The 15,958-nt window shown below is 51.0% G+C and overlaps 1 protein-coding gene across 4 annotated transcripts in view; it reads left to right on the top strand.

Annotated features, from left to right (window-relative positions):
• The window catches only part of LOC130131520 (vang-like protein 1), a 61,359-nt gene extending 46,195 nt beyond the window's left edge, over positions 1 to 15,164 (top strand). For 3 of the 4 annotated variants that reach the window (XM_056301228.1, XM_056301227.1, XM_056301226.1), the window contains exons 6-9: positions 6,910 to 7,070; positions 11,349 to 11,496; positions 11,708 to 11,942; positions 12,193 to 15,164. In XM_056301228.1, coding sequence (XP_056157203.1) covers positions 6,910 to 7,070; positions 11,349 to 11,496; positions 11,708 to 11,942; positions 12,193 to 12,453 — 805 coding nt within the window. In that variant the 3' untranslated portion in view covers positions 12,454 to 15,164. The remainder of the gene's footprint in view (positions 1 to 6,909; positions 7,071 to 11,348; positions 11,497 to 11,707; positions 11,943 to 12,192) is intronic. The other variant, XM_056301229.1, reaches the window with a different exon arrangement.
• The last annotated feature ends 794 nt before the right edge of the window (positions 15,165 to 15,958 follow it).

Genomic DNA, 15,958 nt, shown 5'->3' with positions numbered 1-15,958 from the left:
AGGAAATTCAAACACGGGGAGCAGAGAGCGGTTCAAACGGGCACCGAGAAGAAGCATCTTAACTAGGGAGGAGAGGAAGTGGAAGAGAGAGAGAGACAGAATGCCTGATGTGAGACGGGAGGTGTACAAGAGAGGGAATGGATAATGGGGGAGCGGGGCGTCAAGAGAGGCTTCAGAGTGAGAGACGGAGGGAAGAGCGTGGAGGAGAGACCCCTGAGATGGAAGACGGGAAGGATACAGAGGAGAGCAAAATGAAAGAGAGACTGTAATATGGGAAGAGGGATTAATGGTTGATGGGACGATAGTGTTGGACATCCTGAAATGTGTGTGTGTGTGTTTATCCAACTTCCATACAGTCACGAGTGTGCTTTTATGCTCACGCGCATGTGTGTCTGTGTCTACACATAATTGTTTGTGTGTGAGTGTGTGCAAACCTGTGTGTGTGTGTTAACTTTTCTCAGTGTGTGTGTGTGTGTATGGGGGATAATGAATGGGAGAACGGCTCAGACGAGACCAACCAGCTTATTTATGACTTTGCACTTTGCACAGACTTTGCACTGAGCAAAAAAACAAGATGCTGTTTTCAGCATTTCAGTTATTTAAACCGACAACTGCGTTATCGCTATCTGGCGTTCTTTGCATCCCGCCGTCTTTCAAATACCTCTCTCGCCACTCCCTCGTGGAAAGGGTTTGTAAAACACTGTTGAGTTGTGAAGCGTTTTCATCGTGAGTCAGGGTTTGATCCGTATGTATTTGAGACCTTTTTTTTTCTCCCCAACTGTACTTGGCCAATCACCCCACTCTTCCGAGCCGTCCCCATCTCTGCTCCACCCCCCTCTGCCGATCCGGGGAGGGCTGCAGACCGCCACACGCCTCCTCCGATACATGTGGTGAGGAGTTTCGCCAGGGGGACGTAGTGTGTGGGAAGAGCACGCTATCCCCTCCCCCTCCCTCCCCTCAAACAGGTGCCCTGGCCGACCAGAGGAGGCGCTAGTACAGCGACCAGGACACATACCCACATCCGGCTTCCCACCCGCAGACACGGTTGTGTGTGTGTGGGGACGCCCAACCAAGCCAGAGGTAACACGGGGATTCGATCCGGCGATCCCCGTGTTGGTAGGCAACAGAATAGACCGCCATACCACCCGGACGCCCTTGTGATCTTTAAGTAATTAGTTATGTGGTACCGGATTATTTTAATTCACCGTGCTCTACTTTTCAGTCGTACACCAAAGACAAGCTTACCCCGTTTTAAAGCAACACTTGCAATTTTACCAAACTCGGGGAATTTTTCACCTGCAAAAACGAACAAAACAAAAAAATTCTGTCAATTACTGTATTGATTTCACGGTGGCTGAACCAGGTCAGAGGGGCTTCTTTGTGTTTAAGTGGTGGCCTGGCGAGTCAGCAGGCTGCCCTGGGGCTGTTGTCCTTTAAAAGTGCTGCTTTTTCATCCCCGCTTGGCCAGCAGCACGCCCGACCTCACTCTGTTGTCCATCAGTGACTGCAAACAAACAGCTAATTACCACTCCCCGCAGGCCGACACAGAGCATCTGGTCAGCCCTGAAGTACACACACACACACACACACACACACACACACACACACACACACACACAGGCCCGCTCTTGTCAGTGCTAGCAAGGATGGGGTTGTAAATTGTCAACCATTCTCCCACATCTCTCATTAAGGGCCTGCTGGCAGCCCCCCCCCCTTTTTTTAAGCCTTATCAGAACTGGGCCCTGGTCACAGCCGGGGCCCTGAGGGGCCTGAGGGACCTACTTGTCTGCTTGGCCTTTGATGCCAATCAAAGAGCAAGAGGAAGCCTTTTTTTTTCTGTTTCCCCAGACAAGTTGACTAGGACCAGATTCTTCACTACAAAGGGCCCAGGGGAGTCGATTCATGATGCGGGGGGGGGGCACGTTCCCTAGCCAGGAGCCTCCCAGGAGCCTCCCCAGTATCTTGGTAGCCACTGGGGCAGCATCACAGAACCAGTCACTGACAAGATTTTAACCGCCGTTATTATTTTTACTCGTCCTTTACTTCCTCTTGTGAACAGAGTTTGTGTTCCAAACACCTTTTTGGGGGCGAGCCCCTTCGTGCTGGTGAGGCCGAGTTGCTCTGATGTGGTGCTCGCTTCTCAGCCTCCCCTATAAATGCTTGAAATGTTTAGTGCTAGAGAGTTATATTGGGGGTTTTTTTTGGGGGGTAGGGGTTTGGCCAAAGCCAAAAGAGCTGATGTTGTTTAGGTTAGGCTGCCGTACTTCCTGTCTATGATGTAAACGGTCACTATTTCTTAATGTGGCCCTACTGTCAAGTCTCTGATACCGCAGAGTCTCGTGACTTCAGCAGCGTACTGCAGCGGGCCACATCTGATTTTACAGGTTTGTGACCAGCCCAAATAAAACTTTCTTGTTACTTTAGACGAGGGCCGTGTGTTCAGACCTGATGGCGTGTGGGTCTGTAAGTGGGCAGTATGACCGCTGTTTGTGTCAGGAAGCAAATGCCCTTGTTTGGTGGCACTTTTGACGTTGTAGCTAGGGGTCTCAGAGCTGGTAAACCTAGTCCATAATTTCATTTTCTTTTTTCGGATCCCCCCCACCCCTTTTCTCCCCAGTTGTATCCCCACTCTTTCCGAGCCGTCCCGGTCGCCGCTCCACCTCCCTCTGCCGATCCAGGGAGGAGCTGCGGACTACCACATGCCTCCTCCGATACATGTGGAGTCGCCAGCCGCTTTGTTTCACCTGACAGTGAGGAGTTTCACCAGGGCGTGGGAGGATCACGCTATTCCCCTTCCTCCCCTAATAGGCGCCCCGAACAACCAGAGGAGACGCTAGTGCAGCGACCAGGACACATACCCACATCCGGCTTCCCACCCGCAGACACGACCAGTTGTGTCTGCAGGGATGCCCGACCAAGCCGGAGGTAACGCGGGGATTCGAACCGGCGATCCCCGTGTTGGTAGGCAACGGAACAGACCGCCACGCTAACCGGATGCCCTCATAATTTCATTTTCTGATCATTTCCTTTGCCTCCATCTGTCCTTCCTCACTGCAACATAGGACGTTGACCCCCTCTGTTTTTAGATGGCTTAACATTTCAGTTCCTAACTTGATCCAGATCAATAATCAGAGATCTGGTGGAGATCACTGTACACAAGAGAGTGACGAGGAAATGGCAGTCTGCCATTAGAAATGATATCTGCCATTGGGAATTAGCAAATGAAATGCCCCCCCCCACACACACACACACACACCAAACATGACAACTGCAAGAATAGGCCTGTCCAGGGTAGCGCGGCTAACCAGTTTACTTTGCTAGTGGAGGAATAACCTGTCATTGCCAATTTCAGCTACGTTTTAGTGACCCCCCCCCCCCCGAGAGAGGCAGAGCGATTACAAGAGTTAACAGGGGAGGGGCAAACGGTATCTGAGGGCACTTGGCGTTGACAGGACAGAGGTTTTGCTGTTCCACCTCCCTCGGGATAATGGGAAGCGCATGTCGCAGGCCGGCATGTGGTGTTGCTTGTGTGCGTGTATATTGAGTTAGCACGCGGCGTGGCCTCAGGAGCTGACACAAGCCCGAGTGAGCCAAAGACACGAGCGTGCGCGGCGAGTACGTGCACACTCGCACACAATCACACACACACACACACACACAGCCCCCGCAAATGTATAGAGATGCAGCTTCAGACCACCAGTTACGCAAACGCTGACATGGAGTGAAACGACACTGCCGTCGGGCAGCGGGCCAGCCTGGCGGGGTCAGTTGGCAGCTGTCAGCATCCGCCGTCCACACCGGCCAAATGCGGGTCACGGGAACTGGACTCTTGTAGGGTCACCAGTGTAGCGCTGTTAACTGCAAGTGGATCTCTCTGTGGGATGTTTACCGCATTAGCCCCCCTCAGCATTTGGCCCTCTGCCGGGTCAACAGAATGTTAAGAGATGATCTGTTGTTCCGCAAGTACGAGGGGGCCGGGAGTACGAGGGGACCGGGAGTACAAGTACCGGGACGGAAAACGGGAGTGGTGCCGAAGAGCTTTCTGTAGAACATTCATGTATTTTGAATGAACGTGGTTGGGGCCTTTCACAGCCTTTGAAAAAAACCTTGTCAGGTCGTTGTCCCGTCTCCGCTTTCATTCCCAGCAACCCCCACAGCGCGATGATCACAGCACACAGCCGAGAAAGCCCCGAGACTTTTATATAACATGTAAAAAAACGCCCCGCCTTGTGTAATGTTGGTTTTGTGGTGGTGTGCTGCGGGAGGACATGATACGGCATGCTCTGAGATCCCCGGTGTGAAGACTCGGGTTGAGGGCCGGGGCTGCTGCTCAGCAGCTGGACTGCAGTTGACTGTGGGCGTCACAGTGTTCCTGCCTTTGGCCACAGTCGGCTCACAGCCCATCTGTCTGTCTATCTGTCTGTCTTTCTGTCTCTCCACTCCCCAAACCCCCTCTCACTTTTCCCCTGTCTCTCATTGGTTACTCTCTTATTGTCTGGCTCGTGTCTGGTTTGCTCGTCTGTCTGTCTCGCTATCTTGCTCTCTCTTCTGCTCAACCTCTTCCCCCGCCCCCTTTTCTCCCCAATTGTACTTGGCCAATTACCCCCCTCATCCGAGCCGTCCAGGTCACTGCTCCACCCCCTCCGCCAATCTGGGGAGGGCTGCAGACTACCACATGCCTCCTCCGAGACATGTGGAGTCGCCAGCCGCCGCTTTTCACCTGACAGTGAGGAGTTTCACCGGGGGGCGACATAGTGCGTGGGAGGCTCACGCTTTTCCCCCTCCCACCCTGATTAGGCGCCCCAACCGACCAGAAGAGGCGCTAGTGCAGCGACAAGGACACATACCCACATCCGGCTTCCCACCCGCAGACACGGCCAATTGTGTCTGTAGGGGACGCCCAACCAAGCCGGAGGCAACACAGGGATTTGAACTGGCGATCCCCTTGTTGGTAGGCAATGGAATAGACCGCCACGCTACCCAGACGCCAACCTCTTCTTTTTACCACATACTTTTCCCCGCCTCCCTCGATCGCTTTCTTCTTCTCTGCTCTTTCTGTCTTGTGTAATGAATTTCTCTGTTTCGTTGTTTTTTATTTATTTTATTTCCTTGTTTGTCTCTCTCCTGGTATGAGGGCTGTAGTTGCGGTGCAGTATCTACCCAAGACATTGACATTCAACATATCCTGGAAGTCTGGGCTGGTTGGTTGGATGTCTCTGTGTCACAGCCCCCCCCCCCCTCCCCATTTCTCCTATTTAAAGGATTAGTAATCACTGATTTCTAGCCCCTCTCCATCTCCTCACGTCTATAAACAAGGGGTTGTAGATGCAGAGGACAGTGACGGTGGTGCGGGTTGACTGAAAGACTTCTCACAAGTCTACCCAGAGCGTTTTGTTGTCTAACGCCATATTAGTCTAATGCGCTGGACCCCCACATGGGTCACCTACCTCACATGGGTCTTGGTGTCTTTGATGCCCCCAGAATTAAGTAGGCAATTTGGAGGGAGTTGATCTTAATGTGGATTTTCCCCCAGTGTTGTTTTCACTTCAAAAACTCTGGGGGTGGGGGGGTTTACCTTTAAAGAAGGGGTTCCAACAGCATTGCGTCGCCCCGGAGCCATGCTCCTCCCAGGAGCCATGTAATCCCCCTCTCCGTCTGAACCATTTTCACCACTCCATCCTTTCACACCCCTTTTTCACTTCCCTTCTCCTCCTCCTCCCTTCCCTTGGCTCAGATGTGCGTTCATTTGTTCCCTGTGCCGCTGACCAACACAGGAAATGACATTGTTAACTTGAAGCCATGCATGACCGAGCTACTTAGAAAGAAGGAAAGCCACTTTATTTCGTCATTGTACAGGTTACAATGACATTTGTTCTCTGTGTTTAATCCATCCTATTGTGTGGGGGCAGCTGCAGCGCCCGGGGACCAACTCCAGTTCTTCTTTCCATTGCCTTGCTCAGGGGCACAGACAGGGGTATTATCCCTAACATGCATGTCTTTTTTGATGGTGGTGGGGGGGGACCGGGGGGGACCGGATCACCCAGAGAAAACCCACTGCAGACACGGGGAGAACATGCAAACTCCACACAGAAAGGACCTGGGGCGGCACTGGGGTTCGAACCCAGGACCTTCTTGCTGTGAGGCAACAGTGCTAACCACTGGGCCACGATGCCCCTACCTACAAGCTAGGCATTCATCCTCAGTAACTGCCTCCCACCAGTGTCCTCCTCTTCATCAGGAGTTTTGTAGCGTGCCTTGGCGTTTTCTGGCATGGATCAGTACAGTATCTACAGCTGCTGAATCTCCGCTCCCTTTGTTCTCCCGTACATCGCGGTCCGTCACATATCACTTCCACCCCCCCCCCTCCACCCCCAACTTTCCATCCGCATCCAGTATTTTCTCTTCTCTTCTGTCATGTTTGCTCAGCTGAAGTTTTATTTGTTGATGTTCTGGGCTATAGGAAGCTGGGCTCCTTGGGTTTTGTAGGTGTCACGTTGTTTATGCGGGCAGAATGTATATGTTCTTATCGTTTCCCGCGAGAGGTTTGGTATGCGAAGGTGTTTCTCCCCCCTCTTTATCTCTAGCTCTCTGACACTCAAATCCCCCGTCCCCTTCTCCTCCTTGCTATTATTCAGCAGACGGTACTTAGCATCCTCAAGAACTACCTTTTGGGTTTCCTGGTATTCCTGTGAAGTATTTGGAAAAAAAAACAGGATTGTTAATGCTTGCCTTTGGTCCTCTGTCTCTCACCTTCATCCTCCTCTTTAGTATTCAGCGAGTGGCTGCCCCCCATCTTTTCAGAGGCGCCCTTAGCATTTCTCAGGGTTTGTTTTTTGTTTGCTTTTGGGAAGAAAAAAGGAAAACCGTCTTTAAAATACAGCCTCTCTCCCTCTCCACCACCTGCTCTAGTATTCAGCGAGCGGCCCTAGCCATCGTGGAGAACTACTACCGTGACTTTCCTATCCACAACCCGGCCTTGCTCACCGCCTCCAAGTCCCGGGCCGCCAAGCACCTGGCCGGCTTAAAGGTGTACAACGTGGATGGTGAGTTCCCAGCAACCCCTGCTGAGGGTGAGTGGGATAGTTTTTGTGCAAGATTTTATGTCTTTTGTGGGGGGGGGGGGGGGGTCTCAAGAGTGTTTTTGTTTCCTCATACTACTCCTGTTGTACGGGGTGCTAAGCATGCTTTGCAGATACTAACCAAATATTAACTAAGCGCTCCAGCCCTTCTGAGGAGGAACCATGTAAGGAACCCCGATACCTTAAGACTTCAAGGTATCGGGGCGCCCAGGTAGTGTAGCGCTCTATTCCGTTGCCTACCAACATGGGGATCCCGGTTCAAATCCCCGTGTTGCCTCCGGCTTGGTCGGGCATCCCTACAGACCCAATTTGCCGTGTCTGCGGGCGGGAAGCTGGATGTGAGTATGTGCCCTGGTCGCTGCACTAGCACCTCCTCTGGTCGGTCAGGGTGCCTCATCGGGGGGGAGAGGGAAGTGGGGGGGACTAGCGTGATCTCCCACACGCTGCGTCCCCCTGGCGAAACTCCTCACTGTCAGGTGAAAAGAAGCGGCTGGCAACTCCACATGTATTGGGGAGGAGGCATGTGGTAGTCTGCAGCCCTCCTGGATCAGCACAGGGGGTGGAGCAGTGACTGGGGCGGCTCAAGTGGGGTAATTGGCCGAATACAATTGAGGGGCACAAAAAAATGAAATCGTATCAAGTGAAAATATCTTGCATTTGGTACAATAAGTCCAATATTGAGTAGAATTATCTTATCTGCCAGTGGAATAAGATAATTCAAGATAATTCTACTCAAAATTGGGCTTATTGTACCAAATACAAGATATTTTCACTTGATAAGATTTCATTTTTTGCAATGGGGAAAAGGGGGGGGAAATCCCCCCCCCTAAAAAAGGACTTCAGGAATAGTTTTTTAAAAATTACTCATCGATTTTTGAAAATCAAGTCATCAAACACATGATCACATGTGAAATATATTTTGTTCCTGGGCCATTAATTTACACTTAAATAAATTGGCACAGTTAAGTTTATCTTAATCTTGGAAGTGTAGCTAAAATTATCCCGCTGTTTTTGGACATCAGGACGTTGACACCAGGACCTCTGGTCTCACAGAAGCTCACCCGATTCACTCGTGACTCCAGTCTGTAGAATAACGTGGGCAGGCAGCCAGGCCCTCTGAAGAAGAAGAGGCGATCCACTGTGTCAGAAATGAGCCCATGTGTAAAAACGGATGTCGCAGTTATTTACAACACAAATCAGTTTTGAGTTAAGCGTTTGTTTTTCGAGTGCGTGCCGTCTGCTTGCGAGCACCAATTTTCAAATCCTCACGTCCATTTGCACTCCGGCCCGTTGTACTGGTCTTGGCTGTGACTGAGGTCTCCGCTCTGGGAGAGAAACACCGATCTCCACGAACCGCGGTATTTCTTCCGGACCCGTGTCATCGTTGAGTCATCAGACTTGTTTAATTTGGTCGCGATGACGGCGTAGCTCAGTCTTTCAGTTCATCAAAGTGGTTAACGCCGAGTCTGTAAAACCTCCTACGCTACTGACTAATGTAAATGCTACCTGATGGGGGTTTCATTGCAGGGGTCAGGATGGGGGTATGTAAGTTGACTTGGCTTTTGTTTCCTTTATTGCCCCCAGCTTTCCAGGACTGTCTGCAGCGTTGAGTGTGGAGGGAGAGGTTGTCCGTTTCCGTTGGATTCTATTTGACCATTAGCACCCCAGCTAGGGTGTCCAGGTGGCGTGGCGGTCTATTCCGCTGCCTACCAACATGGGGATCGGCAGTTCGAATCCCCATGTTACCCTCTGGCTAGGTCGGGCGTCCCTACAGACACAATTGGCCGTGTCTGCGGGTGGGAAGCCGGATGTGGGTATGTGTCCTGGTCGCTGCAATAGCGCCTCCTCTGGTCGGTCGGGGCGCCTGTTCGGGGGGGAAACTGGGGGGAGTAACGTGATCCTTCCACGTGCTACGTCCCCCCGGCGAAACTCCTCACTGTCAGGTGAAAAGAAGCGGCCGGAGACTCCACATGTATCGGAAGAGGCGTGTGGTAGTCTTGCAGCCCTCCCTGGGGAGACAGAGGGGGTGGAGCAGCGACCGGGATGGCTCAGAAAAGTGGGGTAATTGGCCGGGGGGGGGGGCACTCCAACAGATTTGAACGTTATTCTACATAAGTACAGTAGGTCGATTGTTCAGTCCAGATGTGTTTGGTTTGGCACGTTGTCATGATTTGATAGGCGCCTCACTCGTCACCCCACTTCGAGTCAGTGGGAATGAAGTGCGAGGGGCTTAAGCGTCGTGTGAGCCAACCCATCGATCGACTGAGCTCAACCGTTGACGTTCTTCCTCTCCCTCTGTTTCTCTTTTAACCCCTTAAGCTTTCTTTAGAGCTAAACTGAAAGCCTACCTGTCGGACAGTAAGTAATGCAACGCCACCACTGACTGAAAAAAAAAAAAAAAAAAAACGCACTCGCACTCACGGCTAGCCCTCACCAAATCCCTCTTCTTTAGATTTTTTTTCCCCCCCTAAAAGTTAAATGAGAGAATATCTCAATGCTGTTACACCACCGTTGGCTGAAACGCATTGGAATTCATCATCCACCAACACATTCCCTCTCATTCCACTGCCCCAAGCCATGTGAGTGTGTGTCTGTGCGAGAGTGTGTCTGTGTGCGAGAGTGTGTCTGTGCGAGTGTGTGTCAGACGGGTCATTGAGAAATATCCCCCACACCTCGTTTGTAAGTTTAAACTCACTGCGACCACAGCTGCCGTATGTAACGCTTGCCGCCTCTCCAGCTATAGCTGTCCTCTAAGTGTACTCAAGCCTCACGTAAGTGCACTAACTCAACTCCCTCCCTCTCTGCAACCATTTTTCTTTCTCTCCCGTCACGTCCTCTCGTTCCTCTCGCCTCCTCCTCCCTCAAGTGTAGCGTGGAGACGGCTACAGTGATAGCTGTTAAATCAATAACCCTTACTCTCGCCGGTGGTGTCGTTTCTCTCTCTCGCTCTCTTTTTAGCCTCATCACTCCCCTCATTTTAACGTCGCTAGTGGGTGTCTGGGGACCCTTTCTTCTCTGTGTCCTACAAGTTCCTTTGTTCTCCCCTTTTTTTTCTCCCTCTCCTTCCTGCCTCTCCGTCTCTGTTATTCCTAAGTCTGTTTCCCCCTCTTTGTCCCTGCAACATTGTAGCATCACAGGGACAAAGCTGCAACACTCTAGCATCTAATAAGCCCACAAAGTGAGGGATAGAGACTCACCCCGCCTTTATTAAAGAGCTGTAAATCCATATTGTGCAACAGCTACAATACTTACTATCAATGTGATGTTGTGTCGGATGGGTTTTGAGCCGGGTTTGTGCCGACTGTCGAGTTGTGCGGTTCCCGCTCTGTCATCTTGGAATGATGAAGTGGAGCCATGGCAGATTAAAGTCATGTTTTTGCAGAGCGTCATCCCAACGGGACTGGCGCTCTCCCTCTGGCGATGAGCGGACCTTCGCGCGGTCCATCCTCCTGTACAAGCCCATCACTACATGAACCCCATCCCTTTCGTCTTGAGTTCATGTCAGGTTTATCAGACTCCCGACCTGAAGAGTTGCCCCGGTCAAGATGTGGCAGCCCTCTGAAAATAACCACCCCCACCCCCACACGAATTCCCTGGAAGAGTGATGATACCGCAAGCAGGGTAGCGTCTCTCATCGGAGAACTCCCTCTGCTCCGTCCATGAATTATTCTGTCCATCCCCAATCCCCGACCCGCTTCAATAATTCACCAGTCGAGCCCTCTTTTAACCTGCATTAACATCAGAAGTCAGATGTGGCTCTTCAGATACCCTCCCACCCCCCCACCCCCCGTTCTAATTTCATGCACCCTGAAATACAAACTTTTGAAGTTGCCCAGGATGCTCATTAAATCGGATCCCCCGCACCGCCCCAAGACACAGAGCGGCAGAGTAAGGGGAATATTTGAATATTAATGGCCATATGTGAGTGAGGAGAGTGTTTGGATTGTACCATTTTGAAAAATCTTTTGGAAACATTTGGAAAACGGACCAAGGGGTTGCATGTAGTGGTGTCTTGTGCGGCGGCGGAGGAGGAAAGCCTGTTTTTCTATGCCAAAAAAAATATATATATAAAAAAGAAACAAAAACCACAGAAATTTCTGGGAGTTTCCTCTCAACACCTTCACCTTGTTCTTGACCTGGTGAAGAGAGAGTCATAAATAAACAGTCATGCAGGGAAAAGAGAGAGAGAGAGAGAGAGAGAGAGTCTGGAAAATACATGTACTCACATAAACCATTCCTCCCTGTTGTTTCCTGTCTCCTTTGTGGCAGGTCCAGGGAACAACGCAGCAGCAGGACTGGCCCACTCCCAGTCCCGGGCCATGATTGCTGCTGCCGCCCGCCGCCGGGACACCAGCCACAATGAACTTTACTACGAAGAGGCCGAACATGAGAGGCGTGTCCGCAAACGCAAAGCCCGGTGAGGGAAAAAAACAACAACATTTGACAGGGTTTTCAAGCATGGGTGGTGGGATGTTGCAGTAATAAAAAGCGACTGATTGATTCCAAACTGTTTTAAGGACGGGTCTCCAAAATAATCTGTAATCCTGAAAAGTCACACTCTGAACGTGATGGTTTTACGCTGGATGTCACAGTATCTAAAAGCTGCAGTTTCCGTGTCCTCCTCCCAGACTGGTGGTGGCAGTAGAGGAGGCCTTCACCCACATCAAGCGCATGCAGGAAGATGAGCAGAAGAAGGCCCCAGGGGACGTGATGGACCCCCGGGAGGCAGCCCAGGCCATCTTCCCGTCCATGGCGCGCGCCCTGCAGAAGTACCTGAGGACCACCAAGCAGCAGCACTGCCACAGCATGGAGAGTATCCAGCAGCACCTGGCCTTCTGCATCACCAACAACATGACACCCAAGGTCAGGCCTGCTCGCCGTCTTTGAGATTTTTATGGTCATTTTGTCGATGTTGTCTTGACAAATGAGTTATTGTTTGTAAGGGGCGTCCTGTTCAAGTTTTTGATCCGGTCAGAGTCAGTCAATATTGAGAGAGATGAAACATAAAAACAGGCGGTCAGAACTTCTCGTCTGCCTCCCTCGAAGTCAAAGACAATATAATTCAATCCTCCCCCCTGGTTTGTATGTGGCGTGTGTGTGTGTGTGTCCTCAGGCATTCCTGGAGAGCTACCTGACCCCGGGGCCCACCCTGCAGTACAGCCGGGAGCGCTGGCTGGCCCGCCAGTGGACGCTGATCAGCGAGGCGTCCGTCACCAGCGGCCTGAAGGACGGCTCCGTCTTCCTGCTCAAGTGCATAGACTTCAGTCTGGTGGTGACCGCCAAGAAGATCCCCTACATCCAGATGTCAGAGGAGTACATTGACCCCAAGTCACACAAGTTCGTCCTGAGGTTACAGTCCGAGACCTCCGTGTAGAACTCTTCTCATTTGAATTTTGATTTTTCTTTTCCTCACCTTCTTTCATCACTCTCCAAAGTTTTTATTTTGGGTTTGCAGTTTTTATTTTTATTTTTGATTTTTTTTATATATATATATATATTATATATATTATGAATCTATATATTACACACAGGTTTGAATATATTGTTCTTTTTTTATTGTAATATTATTGATTGGGTTGAAAGGAAAAGAAATCGGAAGTGCGATGAGCGCCGCGCACGTTTTATGCACACGGCGGTTTGATTCCGATGCCTTGCATCTGGATTGAGACACTGAAACATGTTTGTGTGCACCTTTTCTGTTTTATGTGTGCCAGTGTGCACGATTGGTTGTGTGTTTTTCTGTGTGTGTGTGTGTGTGTGTGTGTGTGTGTGTGTGTGAGAGTATGAGTGTCACATTGTGAAGAAAAAAAAAGATATCCCCCCACAAACACACAAGACGTCGGAGCTAAACAGAGACACATGGCAGACCTTACGGATAGCATCGCTTCTGGCTTCATCGCAGCGTCCTGCACGGGGCCCGGACTTCGTAGCGGACCTTACTGTCAAGGTCACTCCTTCGTTCCCATGGTAGAGAACAGGAAACAAAACCACTACGGACTTACCAGCAAGCGTGACCGTGGGAACCGACCGGAGCATCTCGGGCCTTGGCTCAACACAACGAAACCCTACCAGCTGCCACCGCCATCGCCGCCTCTTCTGCTTCCTCCTCTTCCTCCCTGTGGCCCATCTCATATCCTCAGGTCTCAGAGTGCTCCCGGGTGACCTTTCCATGGATAAATGTCAGCCACGTCTAAGAGACCTCATGATTTCCTCGTTGCGTAGCGAAGTGGGTCCTCCTTTCTGTTTTTTCTTAGAAACGGCGAAATGAGACGGGTTTTGGTGAAGGACTAACAGAGTACACCACTTACACCAGGATGTGCATGAAATGCGTCTGTGTTCCCTGTCTGTATGTTCTAGAAACAAAGGGGAGGGGGGGGCTGATACCTCGTGGTGTACATGTACGTAACCCGTGGCCTACTTCGGGAAGATGTCAGATTCCTCTCTCTTAACTGCGGTCACTTCCAAGTGTTGACGAACGTACAAGACACAGGTTTGATATTTCTGTCAGCTGTTAAGACCGCTCTTAAAACGGGCCGAGGTGTCAAATTCCAGACCAGGGTTCAGATAAACCAGGGCCGTGCCCCCCTCCAGGACCTGTTTTCAGCGGTCTAATTGGGACGCGTTGTGTTACGTTAACACACCACGCTTCTCCAGGTGCAATAGGCAGAAGTCAGAAACGCTGCCATCCCGGTGGAGAACACACGCACGCTGCGGCCCCCATCCCCTGGTTGCTACGGGTTGCACGGGGCCGTCGCCAGGGTGTGAACTCCACATGAACCGGGAGGCAGGAGTTGGGAAAAGATGACTGGATACCCAAACAAAATTCCACAACCTTCACCCTGACCCTGAAGAAATTCCTTACTAAAGGTCTTCGTGTGTGTGTGTGTGTGTGTGTGTGTGTGTGTGTGTGTGTGTGTGTGTGTGTGTGTGTGTGTGTGTGTGTGTGTGTGTGTGTGTGTGTGTGTGTGTGTGTGTGTGTGTCCCCGCTGTGTTTGCATGGCATGACAGAGGAGAGGCGCTAGAGAGGAGAACCGGGGGAGGTGGGAACAGATTTGTAACACATCACACGGGGCCTCGGTGGTCAGAAATTAGCATAAAGGATGAACAGAGCTAACGGCAGAGTCCAAAGGATTCCCTGATGGGGGTGGAACCGCCTTCCCAACTGGACCATCTGGTTTCGGATCTGTCCGGGTTCGCCTCGTCTCAGCTCTCGTCGTCTCACCGACATTGTGTTGACAGGTATGACGGCGTTCTGTGACGTCACATGTTCCCACAGAGAGCCGGTCGTTTTCGCCCCCCCCCCCCCCCCCCGCTTTCTCTGGAGGTCAAATCCGGAGTAGTTTGTGCCGCACAGATAGTCAGTAAAACAGAGAGCAATCTAGCCCACGTGAAAGAAAATGAGACCATAAAGATGCTTCAACCCCCCCCCCAAATTAGAAGCACATGTGTGAGCGTTTCCTGCTGCGTCACATGATTCTGCCGCATCTGACCCGTTAGATTTCACCTTTTATGACGTGTGAAATCAAATCGCTGTGTGTTTTCATCCGAGCGTAACAATGATGGGAGATACCGTGTGTGGGTATGAGCCAAAACCGTCCCCTAGTGCCCCCTGGCAGGCAAACCGGGCATTACTGCCGAGCCCGCCTCGAAGCAGCGTCTTTTTTTTTTCTTTTTTTTTAAACAGAAAAGTAAGATACTTCATTTTCCTTCTGCGCCTCGAGCGCGGCGTCAGCCACGTGTCGTGGATTCGTGTTGTTCTTAACACACGTTTGGCTCGGGTCCATATTCTGTACTTCCGGACCGGAATGAACTTTGTATGAAGTCACGCCCTCCCCACGGTGACCGTGCCGCTTGTTTTTACACTGTATGTATTTATGTAGACCAGCACGTGCGTTACGTCTGCCATTCCAGTTCGGGCCCACCAGCCCCGCCCCCCCCCGTGTCGCTCACAGTGACGCCAGGTAAACCAACCCCAGGCCATGTTGTTGTTTTTTTTTTTGTTTTGATGGACAGCTTTATATTTGGCGTGACATTGCAATGTAACACATACTTCAACTTCACAGCATAAACATTTGTACGAAAAAAAAACAAAGAAAAGGAAAAGAAATAAACATTTTTATGAACATTTGTAAACTTGTTCTGTGGGATCGTTTTTTTTGGGGGGGGGTGCAAGCGGTATCATCAAGTGTGCTGATCAGCCCTGGTTTTCTTTGGGGTTTAAACTGCACTTAGGGGGGGAAATGAACCTAAAGCGTCCCAACGCAGACAGCTGCATGTTTTGAGTAACACTCTTCTGATGCGGCCCCAGATAGCAGACATGTTTGGCCCTAATCTGGGGCACTTTTGGTACTTTACGGCTCAGTTACAGCACTGGCAACTGTCGTGTGGGCCAGACGTGGCCCAAATGTAATGAACCGGGCATGGCTTGGGTTACAGCACATACTATCTGGCCCACATTTAATGAGCTGGGCTTGACTTCAGTTAAGGCACAAGCTGTGTGGGCCAGAAGAGGCCCAAAAGGTGGACCTGTGGCTGAGTTGAGGCAGCCACACTGACCCCGAGTCAACGCCGTCAGTCAAGGCCGAATGTGGGCCGTATTTGGGCCGAAGATTCTTTGCTATCTGGGGCGTGACTTGTATAGAGTCGATGTCAATATTGGGTTTGATGTTTCGCTGGCGCCCCCGCCATTGCAAGGATTTTAACCTGGAACCTTTTGGTGGTGGGGTAGCTTTTCTACCACCGAGTCTTCTTTACTTCTGATTTATTTCAATTACGGCAGCGGATCTAATTCATCCGTTGGAATGTCAAACACACCATGTCCTCTTCACTTCCGGTTAACCGTCTTGATTGTCCCAATTTGTCGGCCATCTCCATATGTA

The sequence above is a fragment of the Lampris incognitus genome, chromosome 21, assembly GCF_029633865.1.
Source record: "Lampris incognitus isolate fLamInc1 chromosome 21, fLamInc1.hap2, whole genome shotgun sequence".
Lineage (NCBI taxonomy): Eukaryota > Metazoa > Chordata > Actinopteri > Lampriformes > Lampridae > Lampris > Lampris incognitus.
This window is presented reverse-complemented; position numbering and strand designations above follow the sequence as displayed.